We start from the raw sequence: 19,614 nt of genomic DNA, 5'->3' as shown, positions 1-19,614 counted from the left end.
CCTGTAATCCCAGCACTTTGGGAGGCCAAGGGAGGTGGATAATCTGAGGTCAGGAGTTCAGGACCAGCCTGGCCAACATGGTGAAACCCTGTCTCTACTAAAAATACAAAAATCAGCTGGGCGTGGTGGTGGGTATCTATAATCCCAGCTACTCGGGAGGCTGAGGGAGGAGAATCACTTGAACCTGGTAGGCGGAGGTTGCAGTGAGCTAAGATCGCGCCATTGTACTCCAGCCTGAAAAAATAAATAAGTAAATAACTAGATAAAAATAAAAAGGAAGGAGAGAGGGAATAAGAGCCGGCCGTGGTGGTTCACGCCTGTAATCCAAGCACTTTGGAGGCCAAGGTGGGCAGATCACCTGAGGTCGGGAGTTCAAGACCACCACCCTGACCAACATGGTGAAACCCAGTCTTTTTAAAAAAAAAAAAAAAAAAAAAAAAAAAAAAAATAGGGAATGACTTCAAGGGCAGCACAGGGGAACATAGAAAGGGGAGAAAACTTTTGGTACCAAGAGTAGGGCTTCCCACACTTACACACTGGCAGTGCCCCAGGGAAACGGCCAGTGCTCAGCAGGGAGTGGCCAAGTGGAGTACCAAGGGAGGCTATATCCTGGGCACTGGGGTACCCAAGGTGGGTACCACCCTCACCTTGCCAACAATTCCTGGTTCCCAGACTAGCACAGAAACAGAGATCACCAGACTTCAAGAAACCTCAGGGGCTTAGGCAAAGACCATGGTGGACTGACCACCTCCTACATCTCTGGCACCATTCAAACCTCTTAATGGCTATAGAAGGTGAGAGTATTAGTCTGTTCTCACCTTGCCATAAAGAAATAGCGGAGACTGGGTCATTTATAAAAAGAGGTTTCATTAGCTCATGGTTCTGCAGGCTATACAGGAAGCACAGTGACATCTGCTTCTGGGGGGGGTGGCCTCAGGAAATTTCCAATTATGGCAGGAGAAGGGGAGCAGGCAGGTCACACGGTCAGAGCCAGAAGGACGGGCACAGGTGCTACATATTTTTAAATGATTGGATCTCATGAGAACTCACTCACTATGCAAGGATAGTATAAGATGCTGCTGCTGAACCATTCATGAGAAATCTACCCCATGATCCAATCACTCCCCACCAGGCCCCACCTCCAACATTGGGAATTACTCTGCCCTTGTCACCTGCCTTTTTTTTTTTTTTTTTGAGACGGAGTTTCGCTCTTGTTACCCAGGCTGGAGTGCAATGGCGCGATCTCGGCTCACCGCAACCTCCGCCTCCTGGGTTCAGGCAATTCTCCTGCCTCAGCCTCCTGAGTAGCTGGGATTACAGGCACACACCACCATGCCCAGCTAATTTTTTGTATTTTTAGTAGAGACGGGGTTTCACCATGCTGACCAGGATGGTCTTGATCTCTTGACCTCGTGATCCACCTGCCTCGGCCTCCGAAAGTGCTGGGATTACAGGCTTGAGCCACCGCGCCCGGCGGGAATTACATTTCAATATGAGATCTGGGCAGGACATCTGAACCATATCAGTGAGGGAACCTCAAACATGACTGAGACTGAATTTCCTATCAGTCTGGTGAAATAAGGCTTGAAGTAGGATTTAACTTGATTTAAGGAACATAATTAGGTGTTTCTTGAAACCCTGAGGTTGTGGATGGACAGCCACCATTCCTCATTCATTCTTTCAAGACTTTGGCTAATGTTGGCTGGGCACAGTGGCTCACACCTGTAATCCCAGCACTTTGGGAGGCCAAGGTGGGCAGATCAAGACCAGCCTGGCCAACATGGCAAAACCCGGTCGCTGTTAAAAAGCAAAAACTAGCTGTGTGTAGTGACACACACCTGTAATTCCAGCTACTCAGAAGACTGAGGCAGGAGAATCACTTGAACCTGGGAGGCACAGGTTGCAGTAAGCTGAGATTACATCACTGCACTCCGGCCTGGGCAACAGAACAAGACTCTGTCTCAAAAACAAACAAAAAAAAAAGAATTTGACTAATTGTGCTAGGTACTGGAAATGCCTTTTTTTTTTTTTTTTGTACCGACATTGTTCCTGCCTGATGAAGCAGGTAAATTATGTCAAATATAAATTCATGGTAAAAAGGAATTGAAAAGGTTGAAGTGATAAAAGACAAGGCATAGGCCAGGCACAGTGGCTCGTGCCTGTAATCCTAGCACTTTGGAGGCTGAGGCAGGGGGATCACGAGGTCAGGAGTTCAAGACCAGCCTGGCCAACAGGGTGAAACCCCCTCTCTACTAAAAATACAAAAATTAGTTGGTGTGGTGGCATGCCTGTAATCCCAACTACTCAAGAGGCTGAGGCAGGAGAATCACTTGAACCCAGGAGGCAGAGGGTGCAGTGACCTGAGATTGTGCCACTGAACTGCACTCCAGCTTAGGTGACAGAGTGAGACTGTTTCCCAAAAAAAAAAAAAAAAAGGCATGGAAAGAAGAGGGGGAGGGGGGAGAGGGTAAACCCACTCTACTAAGATAGAGTGGTGGCCGGGCGCGGTGGCTCACGCCTGTAATCCCAGCACTTTGGGAGGCCGAGGCGGGTGGATCACGAGGTCAAGAGATCGAGACCATCCTAGTCAACATGGTGAAACCCCGCCTCCACTAAAACTACAAAAAATTAGCTGGGCATGGTGGCACGTGCCTGTAATCCCAGCTACTTAGGAGGCTGAGGCAGGAGAATTGCCTGAACCCAGGAGGCAGAGGTTGCGGTGAGCCGAGATCGCGCCATTGCACTCCAGTCTGGGTAACAGGAGCAAAACTCCGTCTCCTAAAAAAAAAAAAAAAAAAAAAAAAAAAGATAGAGTGGTTAGGGCAGGGCACGGTGGCTCATACCTGTCATCCCAGCACTTTAGCACTTTGGGAAGCCAAGGAGGGCAGATCAGCTGAAGTCAGGAGTTCAAGACCAGCCAGGCCAATATGGTGAATTCCTGTCTCTACTAAAAAGGAAAAAAAAAAAAAAAAAAAAAAAGCTGGGTGTGGTGGTGGGCACCTGTAATCCCAGCTACATGGGAGGCTGAGGCACAAGAATCACTTGAGCCCTGGGGGACAGAGGTTGCAGTGAGCCAAGATCGCACCACTGCACTCCAGCCTGGGCGACAGAGCAAGACTCTGTCTCAAAAAGAAAAAAAAAATGGCCAGGCACAGTGGCTCATGCCTGTAATCCCAGCACTTTGGGAGGTGGAGGTGAGAGGGTCATCTGAGCCCATGAGTTCAAGACCAGTCTGGGCAACATAGGGAGACTGTCTCTGCAAAAAATCAGAAAATTAGCCTGGTGTTGTGGCTTTTGCCTGTGGTCACTGTTACTTGGGAGGCTGAGGGGAAAGGATGGCTTGAGCTTGGGGGGTTGAGGCTGCCGTGAGCTGAGATTGCGCCACCGCACTCCAGCGTGGGCAGCAGAGGAAGACCTGCCCACTCAAAAAAAAAATATTGGTGACTTATGCACTGGAGGAAGAAAGGATGGCTCCAGGGAGGCAGTAAGGATGCTGTGGGAGATTCGCAAGCTGGCTCTTCTCCTTTGCCTTCCCTTGCTATACTGGCCGGAAAACAAAACCCCACATTCCCAGGCTCCCTTGCAGCTGGGGATGGCCATGTCATGTGACACAGTCTTGGCCAATGAGATGGAGGCACAGGTCCCTGGGGGAGGGTTTCCCCTCCCAACGAAGGAACAAAGCCCAAGTGAGAAAGCTTTTGTCCTTGACCTTCCGTTTTCTTGTTGCTTGGGTTACAGATGTCATCTCTGGAGGTCAGTAGCTATCTTATGAGGCGTTGCAGATCATGGGGCAGGAAGACAGAACTATCCTGGGCTACCTCTTTCCATGGTCATTGTCGCATGAGTAAGGAAACGCCTTGCTTCTTTCATCTGCTATTGTAAGGCCGGACGCCTCATCAGGAGCCCGGACAGCACCCAGCACTGCACTCCTCAGCACCCAGTTGTGCACCCAGCACCCAGCTCTGCACTCAGCACCCAGCTCTGCACCCAGCCCTCCAGTCGGGAATTCCGGCTGATGCAACCCTAACCCAAATCTTGCCCCAAAAAACCCGCCCGCCAACCCGCCAACCAATAGCGGCCCAATCCCGCTCCCCCAGAGCCAATCAGAGCGCCCTGCTGTTTCTCGTTACTCATAGCCACAAAACCCCCAAAAACCCCAAGCCCCAGGAAGTCAGCGGGACTTCTCTGGCCCCCTTTCCCCGACCGTAGACCCTCACCCGGAAGCTGAATAAACTGGCATTTAATTTTCTTATACTGGCCTCAGTTTCTTCATTTTAAACTCGACAATAACCCTTACAGCTATAATCGGGTTTTCTGGTACTAAAAGCCGATTCTGATATGGATACCTTTGCAGTTGTCCAGAAGAGGCCACATTGGCTTGGATTAAGGTGGTTATGAGGGGTGTATTAATCCATTTTCAGGCTGCTGGTAAAGACATACCCAAGACTGGGTAATATAAAGGAAAATAATTTTGTTTTTTTTGTCCCCCCGCCCCCCTCCCCAGAGGGAGTCTTGCTCTGTCGCCCAGGCTAGAGTGTAATGGAGCAATCTCGGCTCACTACAACTTCTGCCTCCTGGGTTCAATCAATTCTCCTGCCTTAGCCTCCGGAATAGCTGGAATTACAGGCACCTGCCACCACGCCCGGCTAATTTTTGTATTTTTAGTAGAGACAGGGTTTCACATGTTAGCCAGGCTGGTCTCAAACGCCTGACCTTGTGACCCGTCCGCCTCCGCCTCCCAAAGCCCTGGGATTACAGGCTGAGCCACCACGCCCAGCCAGAAAAAGAGGTTTAATGGACTCACAGTTCCAAGTGACTGGGGAGGCCTCACAATCATGGCAGAGGACCAGGGAAGAATAAAGGCAGGTCTCACCGGGCACCAAGCAGAGAGAGGTCGCGAGCCAAGTGAAATGTGTTTCCCCTTATAAAATCATGAAATCTCGTGAGACTTATTCACTATCACGAGAACAGCATGGGGGAAACCGGCCCCACGATTCAATTATCTCCCATTGGGGCCCTCCCACAACGCGTGAAACTTATAGGTGCTACAATTCAAGATGAGATTTGGGTGGAGACACAGCCAAACCATATCAAGGGGGATGGATGGAGAAGAGCAAATGGATTGGAGATAGATTGTGGAGGACAGCCTGGCCTTGCTGGTGATGACGACCACGGGACCAAAGGAACGTTTGAGCCATTCATTCAAATCATGCAGCTAGCTAGCAGCAAAGACGAAACTCCAACTTGGCTCTGCGTGCCTTACTTGTACACCAGGCATCCTATAAATGTTTGCTACTTACGGGGACCCTCATAGGGCACAGGTCTTTTCTCCAATGCCTGACTCCTCTTGGGCTGCCTAAACCACGGGTTGCCATTGGGAGCTGCCGTGGGTTTAGGAAAGCTGAGATGTCAGTGTGGCCAGCCCATCCTCCAGCATTAGCTACACACTGTCCAAATGTGTGGAAACGGGCTTCTCAGCAAACTATCTTGGGGAGGAGGGATGACATTCCCAAGGCCCTGATTCCTACAGTTTTCCTCAGATGTGCCCACTTGTCCTTCCAAAGCCCAGAGTGTATTAAGCCCATCAGGTCCACCTGGACCCTGGGCCTTGTCTCCCAGTCTTTGTGAAGACCAGGTTAAAACACTTTGGCTGACTTATCAATAAAATAAAGATGCAAATTCAGGAGATTTTCTTCTACCTCATAGAGCAAGTGATTCCCTGGCTGGGTGTGGTGCCTCACACCTGTAATCCCAGTACTTTGAGAGGCTGAGGCAGGTGAATCACTTGAGGTTAGGAGATCGACACCAGCCTGGCTAATATGGCAAAACCCCATCTCTACTAAAAATACAAAAAATGAGCTGAGCATGGTGGCACACGTCTGTAATTCCAGCTGCTCAGGAGGCTGAGGCAGAAGTTGCAGTTAGCTGAGACTGTGCAACTGCTCCCCAGCCTGGGCAACAGAATGAGTCTCCATTTCAAAAAGTAAATTAAATAATAAATAAATAGTGGAAGGTAAACAATAAGTTATCCAAAGGGAACATTGCCTCATTTTCCTTTGTTTCCAATGTTAAGAGAATAGTTTTTCTTGTAAATTGCACTGCTTGCTTATACTTTTTTAATTTTTTTTTTTTTTTTTTTTGAGACAGAGTTTCACTCTTGTTGCCCAGGCTGGAGTGCAATGGTGTGATCTCAGCTCAGTGCAACAACCACCTCCTGGATTCAAGCGATTCTTCTACCTAAGCCTCCCCAGTAGCTGGGATTACAGACATGGGCAGTACGCCCAGCTAATTTTGTATTTTTAGCAGAGATGAGGTTTCTCTACATTAATCAGGCTGTTCTCGAACTCCCGACCTCAGGCGATCCGCCCACCTCAGCCTCCCAAAGTGCTGGGATTATAGGTATGAGCCACCGCACCTGGTCCCTTACACCTTTCTTTAAAAAAAAAAACACACACACACACACAGGGAATAGTTGTTCTCTTAATTACAATAGGAAATAACGATTGTGTCTAACATTTAGGGAACAGAAAACACCAAGAAAATTACCCATAATGCTACCTATCAAAAATAATCATAATGTAAAAGTATTTTTCCATGTATAAATAGTATCACTGAATAAAGAGTATCAGAATCCATAAACTATTTTAAAGTCTATTTCCATTAAATATATCATGTATATTTTCCTATGCTAATAAATATCCTTACAATATAATTTTTTTAAAGGTTTCTTTTTTAGTTTTTTATTTTTAAAAAATTTTTTGAGACAGAGTCTTGCTCTGTTGCCCAGGTTGGAGTGCAATGGCACAATCTCGGCTCACTGCAACCTCCGCTTCCCAGTTCAAGCAATTCTTCTGCCTCAGCCTCCCAAGTAGCTGGGATTACAGGTGTGCACCACCACGCCCGGCTAATTTTTGAATTTTTAGTAGAGACAGGGTTTCACCATGTTGACCAGGATGGTCTCGATCTCTTGACCTCGTGATCCGCCTGCCTCGGCCTCCCAAAGTGCTGGGATTACAGGCATGAGCCACCACGCCAAACCTATAAACCAGTTTTTAAGTGGCCTAAACTCTATAGAGTTCTCTCAGTGATGATTTCTAAAAGGTAAAATGAAATCACTGGGCTCATTTTATGTGGAAGAGCAGGGTCTACAGTTCCTGTCGAGGGAAACAGCCAGGGCACAGGGAAGGGTGTTCTGCGTGCCTAAGAGCACGAAAGCGCGTCCAGATTAGCTGCTCCTTATTACAGGGATAGAGGCTTTGAGAAACCAAAAAGTGTAAAGACACCTGGTTGCTATGGTCATATAGGCAAAGTAGAGAACAGAGATAATCTGCATTTGCCTATAATGTAAACAAGAACTTGGCGGTGGTTGGGGGGAGGCGGCGGGGGTGGGGGCTGCTTTATCTCTGGAACAGCTTGAATTTCCCACTACCCTTTGTAAGGGTGTGGTGCACAGAGCTTCTTGGCTGAAGTGCTGTGGTCCAGGGGATTAGCTTGCAGGGTGGAAGGGAGAGGGCCTCCTTTCCTTCCTCTCCTCTCTGGGGCCTGTCACCTCCTGCCCCTTGAGTCTAGCCAATGTACACCCTGTCCCGAAAGAGGGTGGCTCCGGGAGAGCCATGGGGCTGCTGGGCAGGCAGTAGGTCAGAGGGTAACTGGGTGTGGACTCTGGTGTGGATGACATGGGGGACGGCTGGCCCTGGGAATAGAACCAGGCCAGATTATTTTTCTGGCGACTGTGGGCCCCAATATACATTCTTTTCCCTCTGTCCAAGCTGGAAATTCCATTGCACAACCATCTGTGTGTGTGAGCACATGTGTGGTATGAAAAGCACAGAGGAAAAAGCTGGATAGATCTATATTTATGGATTTTCTGGCCCTGAGATCTCAGCCCTCAGCTTTCTGGCCTTTCAGGAAACTTGGATTCAGAGCAAGAGAGAAGGTGCTGTCAGTTCTCACTCAGCCTATTATGGGCCACCTTGGAAGGGCTGAGTTTTACTAAATGGAAAAATCACAACAATAGCAAATCTAGATTTAAGATATATGACCAGAGCCAGGCACTTTCCTTGCATTCTTTCATTTCATTTGCACTGTAATTTCTGAGGTATGCGGAAAGGGTTGGAGGGAAGCAAAGAAAGGGAGGCTTAGTGAAGCCAAGCAACTTGCTCAAAGTTGAGTTTGAACACATTTGGCCCTGGTACTGTAGCTAATTTGCTCTGTGATTGTAGGCAAATCATGTGGCCTCTCTGAGCCTCAGTTTCCCTATCTGCAAAGTGAGAATAATAGTAATATCTGTAATCCCAGCACTTTGGGAAGCTAAGGTAGGAGGATCACTAGAGGCCAGAAGCTCAACACCAGCCTGGACAGCACAGTGAGATTCTGGTTTTTTTTTGAGACGGAGTTTCGCTCTTGTTACCCAGGCTGGAGTGCAATGGCGCGATCTCGGCTCACCGCAACCTCTGCCTCCTGGGTTCAGGCAATTCTCCTGCCTCAGCCTCCTGAGTAGCTGGGATTACAGACATGTGCCACCATGCCCAGCTAATTTTTTGTATTTTTAGTAGAGACGGGGTTTCACCATGTTGACCAGGATGGTCTCGATCTCTTGACCTCGTGATCCACCCGCCTCGGCCTCCCAAAGTGCTGGGATTACAGACTTGAGCCACCGCGCCCGGCCTAGAGATTCTGTTTTTTTAAAAAAAAAACATATAAAAAAAATACTGCATGTGGTGGTGTGCATCTGTGGTCCTAACTACTTGGGAGACTGAGGTGGGAGGATAACTTGAGGCCAAAGTTCAAGACCATCCTGGACAACATAGTGAGACCCCATCTCTAAAAATATATATATATATATATAAAACCTGGACATAGCAGTGCGTACCTGTGGTCCTAAATACTTGGGAGACTGAGATGGGAGGATCACTTAAGCCTATGATTTTGAGGCTGTAGTGAGCTATGATCATACTACTGCAATTCAGTCTGGACAATGGAGCAAGACACCACCGCTAAGCATTTTTTACGAAACAGTAATACCGGCCGGGTGTGGTGGCTCACGCCTGTAATCCCAGCACTTTGGGAAGCTGAGGCGGGTGGATCACCTGAGGTCAGGAGTTCAAGACCAGCCTGGCCAACATGGCAAAACCCCTAAAAATACAAAAAATTAGCTGGGTGTGGTGGTGGGTTCCTATAATCCCAGCTACTGGGAGGCTGAGGCAGGAGAATTACTTGACCAGAGAGGCGGAGCAGATGGTGCCATTGCAGTCCAGCTTGGGCAACAGAGCAAGACTCTGCCTCAAAAAAAAAAAAAAAAAAAAAAAGTAATACCTACCCACAGAAATAAATTCAAAGAAAAGATGAACTAATTCATGAAAGGTCACTTGATGAACTAAAGAACTATCTAAAAACAAGCTAAGAAGGTTAGAATGCTGCTTGCTCAGGGCAGACCCAGATGTCTACTTGGTAACAAGGAATAATGATTTCTTTGCTGAAATCTTCTCATTAAGAAAGTAGGTCATCTCACTGTATCTGTCTCTTTTCATAAGATGGAATAAAGCTCATGTCATTTTGACTGAGGAATAAAAAATGAGGCCTGTAGACTGGGCGAGGTAGCTCAGACCTGTAGTCCCAGCACTTTGGGAGGTCGAGGCTAGTAGATCACCTGAGGTCAGGAGTTCGAGACAAGCCTGGCCAACATGGTGAAACACCATCTCTACTAAAAAACACATAAATTATCTGGGCGTGGTGGTGGGCACTTGTAATCCCAGCTACTCTGAAGGCTGAGGCAGGAGAATCACTTGAACTCAGGAGCTGGAGGTTGCAGTGAGCCGAGATTGCGCCACTGCACTCTAGCCTGGGTGACAAGTGAGAAACTCCGTCTCAAAAAAAAAAAAAAAATGAGGCCTGTAAACACCTGTAATTCTCTGAATTAGGCCTTGTGCTAAAAGGCTTGCTACTGAAAAGGCTGCAGCTTCTTCAGAGGCAGGCCAAGTTTCATGTTCTGTATGTTACCAGTGGCTTCAAGCCAGATCTTGAGCACTAGTTACGTCTTGCCCAACATCTGGTTGACAAACACTCTTTCTCCAGTTCCTGATCAAACACAGAAAATGCCTTGCAGATTTACGATCTCTTACATAGGTAGTATATAAATTTTTTGCCTTTAAAAATTACAAAGGAGCCGGGCATGGTGGCTCACACCTGTAATCTCAGCACTGTGGGACGTCAAGGCAGGAGGATCACTTGAAGTCAGGACTTGGAGACCAGCCTAGTCAACATGATGAAACCCCATCTCTACTGAAAATACAAAAATTAGCCAGGTATGGTGGCACACGCCTGTAATCCCAGCTACTAAGGTGGCTGAGGCAGAAGAATTGCTTGAATCCTGGAGGTGGAGGTTTCAGTGAGCTGAGGTCACATCACTGCACTCTAGCCTGGATGACAGAGTGAGATGCCATCTCAAAAAAAAAAAAAAAAGGTACAAAGGAAGTGTTGTGTATTCTTTATTTTTAAAGCTTCACTCATTTATTCTACACACACAGACATTTATTTATTTATTTTATTTTGAGATGGAGTCTCTGCCTCTGTTGCCCAGGCTGAAGTGCTGTGGCGGATCTCAGCTCACTGAAACATTTGCCTCCTGGGTTCAGGTGATTTTCCTGCCTCAACCTTCTGAGTAGCTGGGATTACAGGCACATGCCACCACACCAGTTAGTTTTGGTATTTTTAGTAGAGACAGGGTTTTGGATTGTTGGCCAGGCTGGTCTCAAACTCCTCACCTCAAGTAATCCACCCGCCTCGGCGTCCCGAAGTGCTGAGATTACAGGTGTGCACCACCACACCCTGCTAATTTTTGTATTTTTAGTAGAGATAGATAGGGTTTTGCTATGTTGGCCAGGCTGGTCTCAAACTCCTGACCTCAAGTGATCTGCCCACCTTGGCCTTCCAAAGTGGCAAAACCCCCCATCGCTACTAAAAATACAAAACTTAGCTGGTTGTAGTCACGTGTGCCTGTAATCCCAGCTACTTGGGAGGCTGAGGCAGAAGAATTGCTTGAACCCAGTGGGGTGGAGCTTGCAGTGAGCCAAGATTGCACACCTCACTCCAGCCTGTGTGACAGAGTGAGACTCCGTCTCAAAACATAAAAATAAAAATAAATTGAGTCTATGAAATAAACTGACAATGGATATGTTAATAGGAGAAAAATCATTTTAATGACAATCTTGTCCACATGAGTCCCAAAATATAAGACCAGAGCTACTGAAAGCAATAGAGGGGCCTGTGACTTCTGGGGGAGCTGTGGTGACAAGTTATGGGAGGGCGAGGAGAGGAAATGCATGGTGAGCAGAGGTTGTCTTGTTACGCAGATGAAAGATCTCATGATAGAAGTTCTCTTGCAGCAGCCCTCAGAAGAATAGATGATAGTCTGTGATGAACTCTTGGTGTGGGGTCGACCTTCAGTCTCTCCTGTGATACAGTTAATGTTCTCTTGTTGATGAGACTCCTGGGGGAGGGGACTCATGACAATTCTATTCCCTCTAGAAAGTCTCTGTAATTGCCCAGTGGGTTCTTCTTGCCTGCTGCCTGGAAAAGCCAATACAATGAGATCAGCAGGAGTGTTACAGCAGAGAAATAATTAATTATTGCAAGGCAGCTGAGTGGAAGGACAAGAGATAATTCTCAGTCCCTGAGGATTCAGAGGCTGGGATCTTTCAAGAATCGTTTGGTGCACAGGGGGCTAGTGAACAGTTAATGCTGAATGGTTGGGTCTAGGATGAAATCACAGTGGGCGGAAGGTGTCTTCTTGCCCTGAGGCAGTTCCAGGGTGGGAGGACTGGTCGAGTCAGTTTCTTGGTATAGGTTACTGGTCCAGGTGGTGCCAACTGGTCCATCAGAATACAAGTTCTGAAAAATACCTCAAATACCACTCTTAGGTTTTATCATAATGATGTTATCTCCAGGAGCAATTGAGGGGGTGGGTTACAAGTCTTTTTTTAAATTTTTTTATTTTTATTTTTATTTTTTTTAAAAGATGGGGTTTCACCATGATGGCCAGGCTGGTCTTGAACTCCTGACCTCAGGTGATCCACCCACCTCAGCCTCCCAAAGTGCTAGGATTACAGGCGTGAGCCACTGTGCCGGGCAGGTTACAAATCTTATCACCTCTGGCAACATGACTCCTGAACTGTAATTCCAACCTTGTGGCCAACTTGTTAGATTTATACAGGTGGTTTCAGTCCCTGAGCAAAGAGGGGTTTGTTTTGGGAGGGAACTGTTAATCATCTTTTTTTTTTTTTTTTTAGAGACGGAGTTTCGCTCTTGTTACCCAGGCTGGAGTGCAATGGCGCAATCTCGGCTCACCGCAACCTCCGCCTCCTGGGTTCAGGCAATTCTCCTGCCTCAGCCTCCTGAGTAGCTGGGATTACAGGCACGCGCCACCATGCCCAGCTAATTTTTTGTAGTTTTAGTAGAGACGGGGTTTCACCATGTTGACCAGGATGGTCTCGATCTCTTGACCTCGTGATCCACCCGCCTCGGCCTCCCAAAGTGCTGGGATTACAGGCTTGAGCCACCGCGCCCGGCCCTGTTAATCATCTTTTAAAGTTAAATTGTAAACTAAACTTCCATAGTTAGCTTGGCCTATGCCCATGAATGAACAAAGACAGTTAGCTTGTGAGGTTAGAAGCAAGATGAAGGCAGCTATGTCAGATTTATCTCTCTGTCATAATTTTTGCAAAGGCAGTTTCGTGTCTTTAGGCAGACAAGGGAAATTCAGAGAGATCCCTTTCTTGTGTTTTAGGGAAGAAAGGGGTGAGAGACCTTGGTTCTGAGGTTGCCTCCAATCTGCATTAGTTTGAAATACTCAGCATGCCCAAGTGCCATGCTTCAGTGCATCACTTTCTGAGCCCAACAGCTTAGAGCAGGTAAAGCACGGCTCAGAGAACAAGGAGAGGAGGGGGGTGGCGAGATCATGCAGTGCTCTGTGGGCCTTAGTAAGGAATTTGGATTGCATTTATTTATTTGTTTTTTTTGAGACAAGGTCTGGCTCTATTGCCCAGGCTTGAGTGCAGTGGTGCTGAAGCAGGAACTAGCAAGGAAGGGGTGACTTATTCGGCCTGGAGCAGGGTGACATAGTTGTTTAACAGCCAAGCTCGCCTAGCAAAGAGAAGCTTTGTCTTTATATAGGCTTACAACTCTAGATATTACACGTGAAAGGGTCTTGGGTTTACAGTCTTAGAAATTACATGTGAAAGGGTCTTGGGTTTACAGTTTTAGAAACTACATGTGAAAGGGTCTTGGTCCATGGAGTAGGCGTGGGGTGGGGTTTGATCTTGTTTAGGTAAAAACAATGCCTTCCGGAAAGATTCCCCCATACCATGCCTGCTATCTATAGGAAGGTGATTAAGGAGGCGCTGGTCGGCCAGGTTTTACTTTTACTGAAATGCAGCGTGGAAGTCAAGGGGGAGGTGATCTTAAATGCTTGGATCTCTTTCCTCAGTGCAATCATGGCTCACTACATCCTCCACCTCTGGGCACAAGTGATCCTCCCACCTCAGCCTCCCCAGTAGCTGAGACTACAGGCGCATGCCACCACATTTGGCTAATTTTTTCTAGAGACAGGGTTTTACCATGTTTCCCAGGTTGGTCTTGAACTCCTGACCTCAAGCAATCCACCCACCTCGGCCTTCCAAAGTGCAAATTATAGGCAAAAGCCACCATGCTCGGCCCTGGCTTCTATTTTAAGACCACAAGAAGAAGTCATTCAACATTTTTTAGAAAAGAAATACGGTAAAGTTCACAAAACAAAAGTTGCCCTTTTAATGTGCACGATTCAGTGATATTTAGTACACTGTGTTGTGCAATTATCATTATCCAGTTCCGGAACATTTTTCATCACCCCAAAAGGAAACCCCACACCCTTTCAGCAGCCAGTCCCCATTCCTCCCTCACCCATCTCCTGCCCCTGCAGCACCAGCCCGTCAGCCCCTAACCTGCTTTCCTTCTCTATGAATTTGCCTCTTCTGAACATTTCACCCAAGTGGAATCACACAACACACAGCCTTTTTAAACTGGCTTCTTTCATTCAGTGTCATGTTTTCTAGATTCATCCATGTTATAGCATGGATCAATACACAAGAGCTATTTATTTAATTTATTATTATTATTTTTTCAGACAGAGTCCTGCTCCCTCACCCAGGCTGGAGTGCAGTGGTGCAATCTCGGCTGACTGCAACTTCCGCCTCCTGGGTTCAAGTGATTCTCATACCTCAGCCTCTCAAGCAGCTGGGACTACAGGTGTGCACCACCATGCCCAGCTAATTTTTTATATTTTTAGTAGAGATAGGGTTTCACCATGTTGACCATGCTGGTCTCAAACTCTTGGCCTCAAGCGATCTGTCTGCCGTGGCTTTCCAAAGTGTTGGGATTACAGGTGTGAACCAGCTCGCCCAGCCTTATTTTTTATTTCTTTATTTTTTGTAGAGATGGGGTCTCCTTCTGTTGCCCATGCTGGTCATAAACTTCTGACCTCAAGTAGTCCTCCTGCCTTAGCCTCCCAAAGTGCTGGGATTACAGTGATCCTCCTGAGTAGCTGGGATTACAGGTGGGCACCACCACACCCAGCTAATTTTTGTATTTTTAGTACAGACGGGTTTTCACCATGTTGGCCAGGATGGCCTCGAATTCCTGACTTCAGATGATCCACCTGCCTTGGCCTCCTAATGTGTAGGAATTACAGGCATGAGCCAAGGCACTTGGCCTGAGGATACTTTTTTTTTTTTTTTTTTTGAGACGGAGTTTCACTCTTGTTACCCAGGCTGGAGTGCAATGGCGCGATCTCGGCTCACTGCAACCTCCGCCTCCTGGGTTCAGGCAATTCTCCTGCCTCAGCCTCCTGAGTCGCTGGGATTACAGGCACACGCCACCATGCCCAGCTAATTTTTTGTATTTTTAGTAGAGACGGGGTTTCACCATGTTGACCAGGATGGTCTCGATCTCTTGACCTCGTGATCCACCCGCCTCGGCCTCCCAAAGTGCTGGGATTACAGGCTTGAGCCACCGCGCCCGGCCTCTGAGGATACTTTTTAAAAGGCGTGTGAACTGATGTGACTTATGTTTTAGGATAATCTGCTGTGGAAAGAATATTCGGGTAGGAGAGAAGCCAGAGGGAAAGCAGGTAGATCAGCTGGGGGCTGCTGCAGCGGGGAGGGAGGGATGCTGGCGACCTGGTCTAGTGGCTGCAGTGGAGATGGAGCAGGGAATGGGGCACCAGGCGTTCCAAGCACCTGCAAGGGAGCAGGCTCTGTGTGGGGCTTGTGGCTGGACCAGGCCCGCTGCACCTTGGAAATATCACAGGGAAGGTGCACAAGACTTGCTGATGGATGAGGGGTGACAGAAGTAAGATGCCAAGTACCCAGGAAGTCGGGATTGAGGAGGGGAACAAAAGTGGAGGAAAACTGGCCTGGCACAGTGGGCTCATGCCTGTCATCCCACCACTTTGGGAGACTGAGCACGTTGCTATGGTTTGAATATTTGTCCCCTTCAAAATTCATGTTGAAATTTAATCTCCAATGTGGTAGTACTGAGAGGTGGGCCTGTAAGAGGGCTCTGCCCTCATAAATGGAATAATCCATTCATTAGTTAATGGATTAATGGGTTATCATGGGAATAAGATTAGTGGCATGATAAGAAGGGAGAAATGAGCTAGCACAATCAGCCCCCTTGTAGCTGGGATTACAGGCATGTGCCACCATACCTGGCTAATTTTTGTATTTTCAGTAGAGATGGGGTTTCATCATGTTGGCTTGGCTAGTCTCGAACTCCTGACATCTGAGGTAGGAAGTTTGAGACCAGCCTGGTCACCATAGTGAAACCCCGTCTCTACCAAAAATACAAAAATTAGCTGCGTATGGTGGTGCACACCTGTAATCCCAGCTACTCAGGAGAATAAGGCAGGAGAATCGTTTGAACCCAGGAAGTGCAGGTTGCAGTGAGCCAAGATCACATTACTGCACTCCAGCCTGGGCGATAGAGCAAGACTCCATCTCAAAAAAAACAAAAAACAAAAAGCAAAAAAACAGAAGTTGGGTGAGGGGAAAGCCAGAATTCCATTTTGGGTACATTAAGCTTGAGATATCTAATCAAAAATGTTAATCAGGCAATGGAAATTCAAATTTAGAAATTAGTGGGGAAGTCAGAGCTAGAAAGGAAAATTTAAGGACCACTAGCCAGAAGATTGAGTTTAAATTCAGGAGAATATGTACTGAATTATTTGCATTATAATAAAGTGATTTCCACCCTCAAGGGTGACCAAGCATAAGAGGTCTATAAATCTATTACTTCTCAGCTTCTAGCAAAAAGCAGAATATTCTGCATTTGAATGAGTACTCAGCATTCACGGACATCCGAAGAGGACTATATTTAGAGCCCCTAGTCCCATTCCACACATCTCTTTTCAGCAATAGAAATTGCTGCTGCAGTCAATCAGCCCAACAACCAGGTAACACACAGTGTGTAAGTAAAACGAAGTTTGCCTTTCAATAAGAAAATCAACAAAGTGAGTCAGGCTCCTGTTCACTGAGGTCACTTAACATCAAGAAGTCAAACTCTTTTTTTTTTTTTGAGACAGGGTCTCACTCTGTCACCCAGGCTAAAGTGCAGTGGCATGCTACTCTCTGCAGCCTGGAATTTCTGGGCTCATGCCATCTTCCCACCTCAGCCTCCCAAGTGGCTGGGACTACAGGCAGGTACTACTAGGACCAGCTAATTTTTTGTTTTTTGTAGATGGGGTTACCCAGGCTGGTCTCAAACTCCTGGGCTCAAGACATCCTCCCACCTTTCATGCATGATTTTTCTCAGTCACTTTGCCAGCTGAAGATTTCCAGCCGGCAAACCCCTGCCTGGGCCTTGCTCAGGCCTCAGCTTGCTGCAGAAGACACTCCATCTACTCAGCCTGCCCAGCCGCACCTGGCTTACACTCCAGAGCAGGTTCCATGGCCGCCACTACTGCCGGCTTAGCCCGTGGCAGGAGGGGGTGTGTGAGTGAGCGTATGTGGGGTCAGGTCAGACGTTCCAAGTGCTGGCAGAGGAGTGGGGTCTGTGTGGGGCTTGTGGCTGGAGCAGGCGTGTCACAAGTGACTCCCATGGTGGACTCTGGCATCTAGATGAGGGGAACACAGTGGCACTCAGGTAGGGGTGCCTATGACCCTGAAGCCCCAGAGGGGGTGTTACAGCATGCTAATTAGCTCTTTTAGTCCCTTAGTCCACAGCCTGATGGATGACAGCGTGTTAACAGCTCCGTCGGTCCTGTTGCCCATTCTGGCTCATGGCTCCAGGGCTGGCTCAGCCCTACTGCTGCTTCCCATCACACGAGGCAGCTTCCCTCCACTGGCGGAGGGTGTATAGCTTTCTTTGTACCTGTGTTTGGTGAGTCCCGAGTTCTTATCTCCTGTCCAAAAAGTATGAGGTTATGCTGACGATCAAAGGGTGAGGAGGGCAGAGAAGAATTTTAGTGAGCGACGAAACAGCTCTCAGCAGAGAGATGGGAGGGTGGTCCCCTACTGAAGTCAGATGGTCTCTCTCTCTGTGTGGCTGGGTCTGGGGCATTTATGTGCTCAGAATAGGGAGTATGTGCTGATTGGTTTGTGGGTATGCAAAAAAAGGCTAAAATAAAGGTACCACTCAAAGGTGGGCAGGACAGTGTAATAAACCAATTAGGGAAGGGTAGGTACATGTAAAATAGGTGAAGGGTGGGGATCAATCAGAGGAAAGTGTGGAAAGATCAATCACAGGAAGAGAGGTTCTCAATCCATTCTGTGAACTTACCTGGGATTTGTAGCTAGGCTTTAAGCTGTCTATGGCTTGAAGGTTGGGTCACTGGGGATCTGCCTCCATCTGCCTAGGATTTGTCCTCCTCCTACTGCTATCACCTTTGTCAGGTCTCCATATGCAAGCCTGGAGCCTGAAAATCTGAAGTCCTGCTTGTCCCGGCTGAAGTCTCCCACCCGCTGCCTGCATTCACCATTGTCCCTAATCACCCAGCGGAGCTTCCCCAGACTAGCCCCTCATCCAACCCTGCCATCTTAACTGTTCTTATGATAATACAAATAACTCTCACCCAACTCTACCATTGTAACTGAACTTGTGGTCATGTACACTCCTTGTCCCCTACCCTGCACCACTGTAACTAATCTTACTCTGCAACACCCCATCCCCCAAAAAACTACCCAAGTCTATAAAACCAACTCCTATCCCACTGCCCTTTACTAATGCCCTTTTCAGCCTTAGCTCACCTGCACCTAGGTGAATAAACAGACATGTTGCTCATACAAAGCTTGTTTGGAAGGTCTCTTCATTCAAATCGCATGTTTTTCAACAACCTTGGCATCCCAAAGTACTGTGATTACAGGCATGAGCCAACTTTTGTTTAAATTGAAGGAGAAAATATTCATAATGTGTTTCCCAGTAAAATAACTTTATTTTTCCTTTTTTTGCTGTACAACATAATGTTTTGATATATGTATACCTTTCGGAATGGCTAAATCAAGCTAATTAACATAAATATTACCTCACATACTTTTTTGTGGCCGAATACTCAAAATTTATTCTCTAATTTTCACGTATATAATATATTGTTATTAAATGTAATCACCATAGATCTTGAAATTGCCTTTGTGGAAATTATAGTAGTAAGCAAAGTCTGCCATAACTGACTCCATCTTGCTTCTACCAGACGAAATTGCTTTTGGTCATTCCTTTTTTTTTTTTTTTAAGACACAGTCTTGCTCTATCACCCAGTCTGGAGTGCAGTGGTGTAATCTCAGCTCACTGCAACCTCCACCTCCCAGGTTCAAGCAATTCTCCTCCTTCAGCCTGCTGTGTAGCTGAGATTACAGGTACCCACCACCACACCTGGCTAATTTTTGTATTCTTAGTTGAGACAAGGTTTCGCCATGTTGGCCAGGCTGGTGCTTTCGCTTATTCTTAGGCAGAGACCATAATAGTCCTTCCCTGGAACTAATCTCCTCCTTGTTCAAAAATTGAAACTGAGAACAGGAACAGTGCTCATGCCTGTAATACCAGCCCTTTGGAAGGCCAAGATGGGTGGATCATGAGGTCAGGAGTTCAAGATTAGCCTGGCCAACATGGTGAAACCCCGTGTTTACTAAAAATAGAAAAATTAGCTGGGCATAGTGGGGTGTGCCTGTAATCCCAGCTACTCAGGAGGCTGAGGCAGGGGAATTACTTGCACCAAGACCCAGGAGATGGAGGTTGCAGTGTGCCAAGATTGTGTCACTGCACTAAAATCTGGGCTACAGAGCAAGACTCTGTAAAAAAAAAAAAAAAATTGAAACTATATTTGTAAAGACTAACAAAAGGTCATAGGGTTAGAATTATTGGATCTCTCCCAAGAAAGAATTCAGGGTGAGTACATAAAGTGAAAACAAGTTCATTAGGAAAGTAAAGGAATAAAGAATGGCTACTCCACAGACAGAGCAGCGGCATGGGCAGCTCAGCTACTTATATTGTTACTTCTTGATTATATGCTAAACAAGGGGTGGATTATTCATGAGTTTTCTGGAAAAGGAGTGGGCAATTCTTGGAACTGAAGGTTCCTCCCCTTAGCAGACC

General features: G+C 47.1%; 1 protein-coding gene across 1 annotated transcript in view; it reads right to left on the bottom strand.

Moving 5' to 3' along the window:
* Window positions 1-11,171: 11,171 nt before the first annotated feature.
* The window catches only part of NOL11 (nucleolar protein 11), a 45,878-nt gene continuing 37,435 nt past the window's right edge, over window positions 11,172-19,614 (bottom strand). Inside the window, exon 18 of the mRNA XM_032241956.1 lies at window positions 11,172-11,568. Coding sequence (XP_032097847.1) covers window positions 11,503-11,568 — 66 coding nt within the window. The 3' untranslated portion in view covers window positions 11,172-11,502. The remainder of the gene's footprint in view (window positions 11,569-19,614) is intronic.

Source organism: Sapajus apella, unplaced genomic scaffold (assembly GCF_009761245.1).
Source record: "Sapajus apella isolate SASKATOON/1434 unplaced genomic scaffold, GSC_monkey_1.0 scaffold48, whole genome shotgun sequence".
Classification (NCBI taxonomy): Eukaryota; Metazoa; Chordata; class Mammalia; order Primates; family Cebidae; genus Sapajus; species Sapajus apella.
This window is presented reverse-complemented; position numbering and strand designations above follow the sequence as displayed.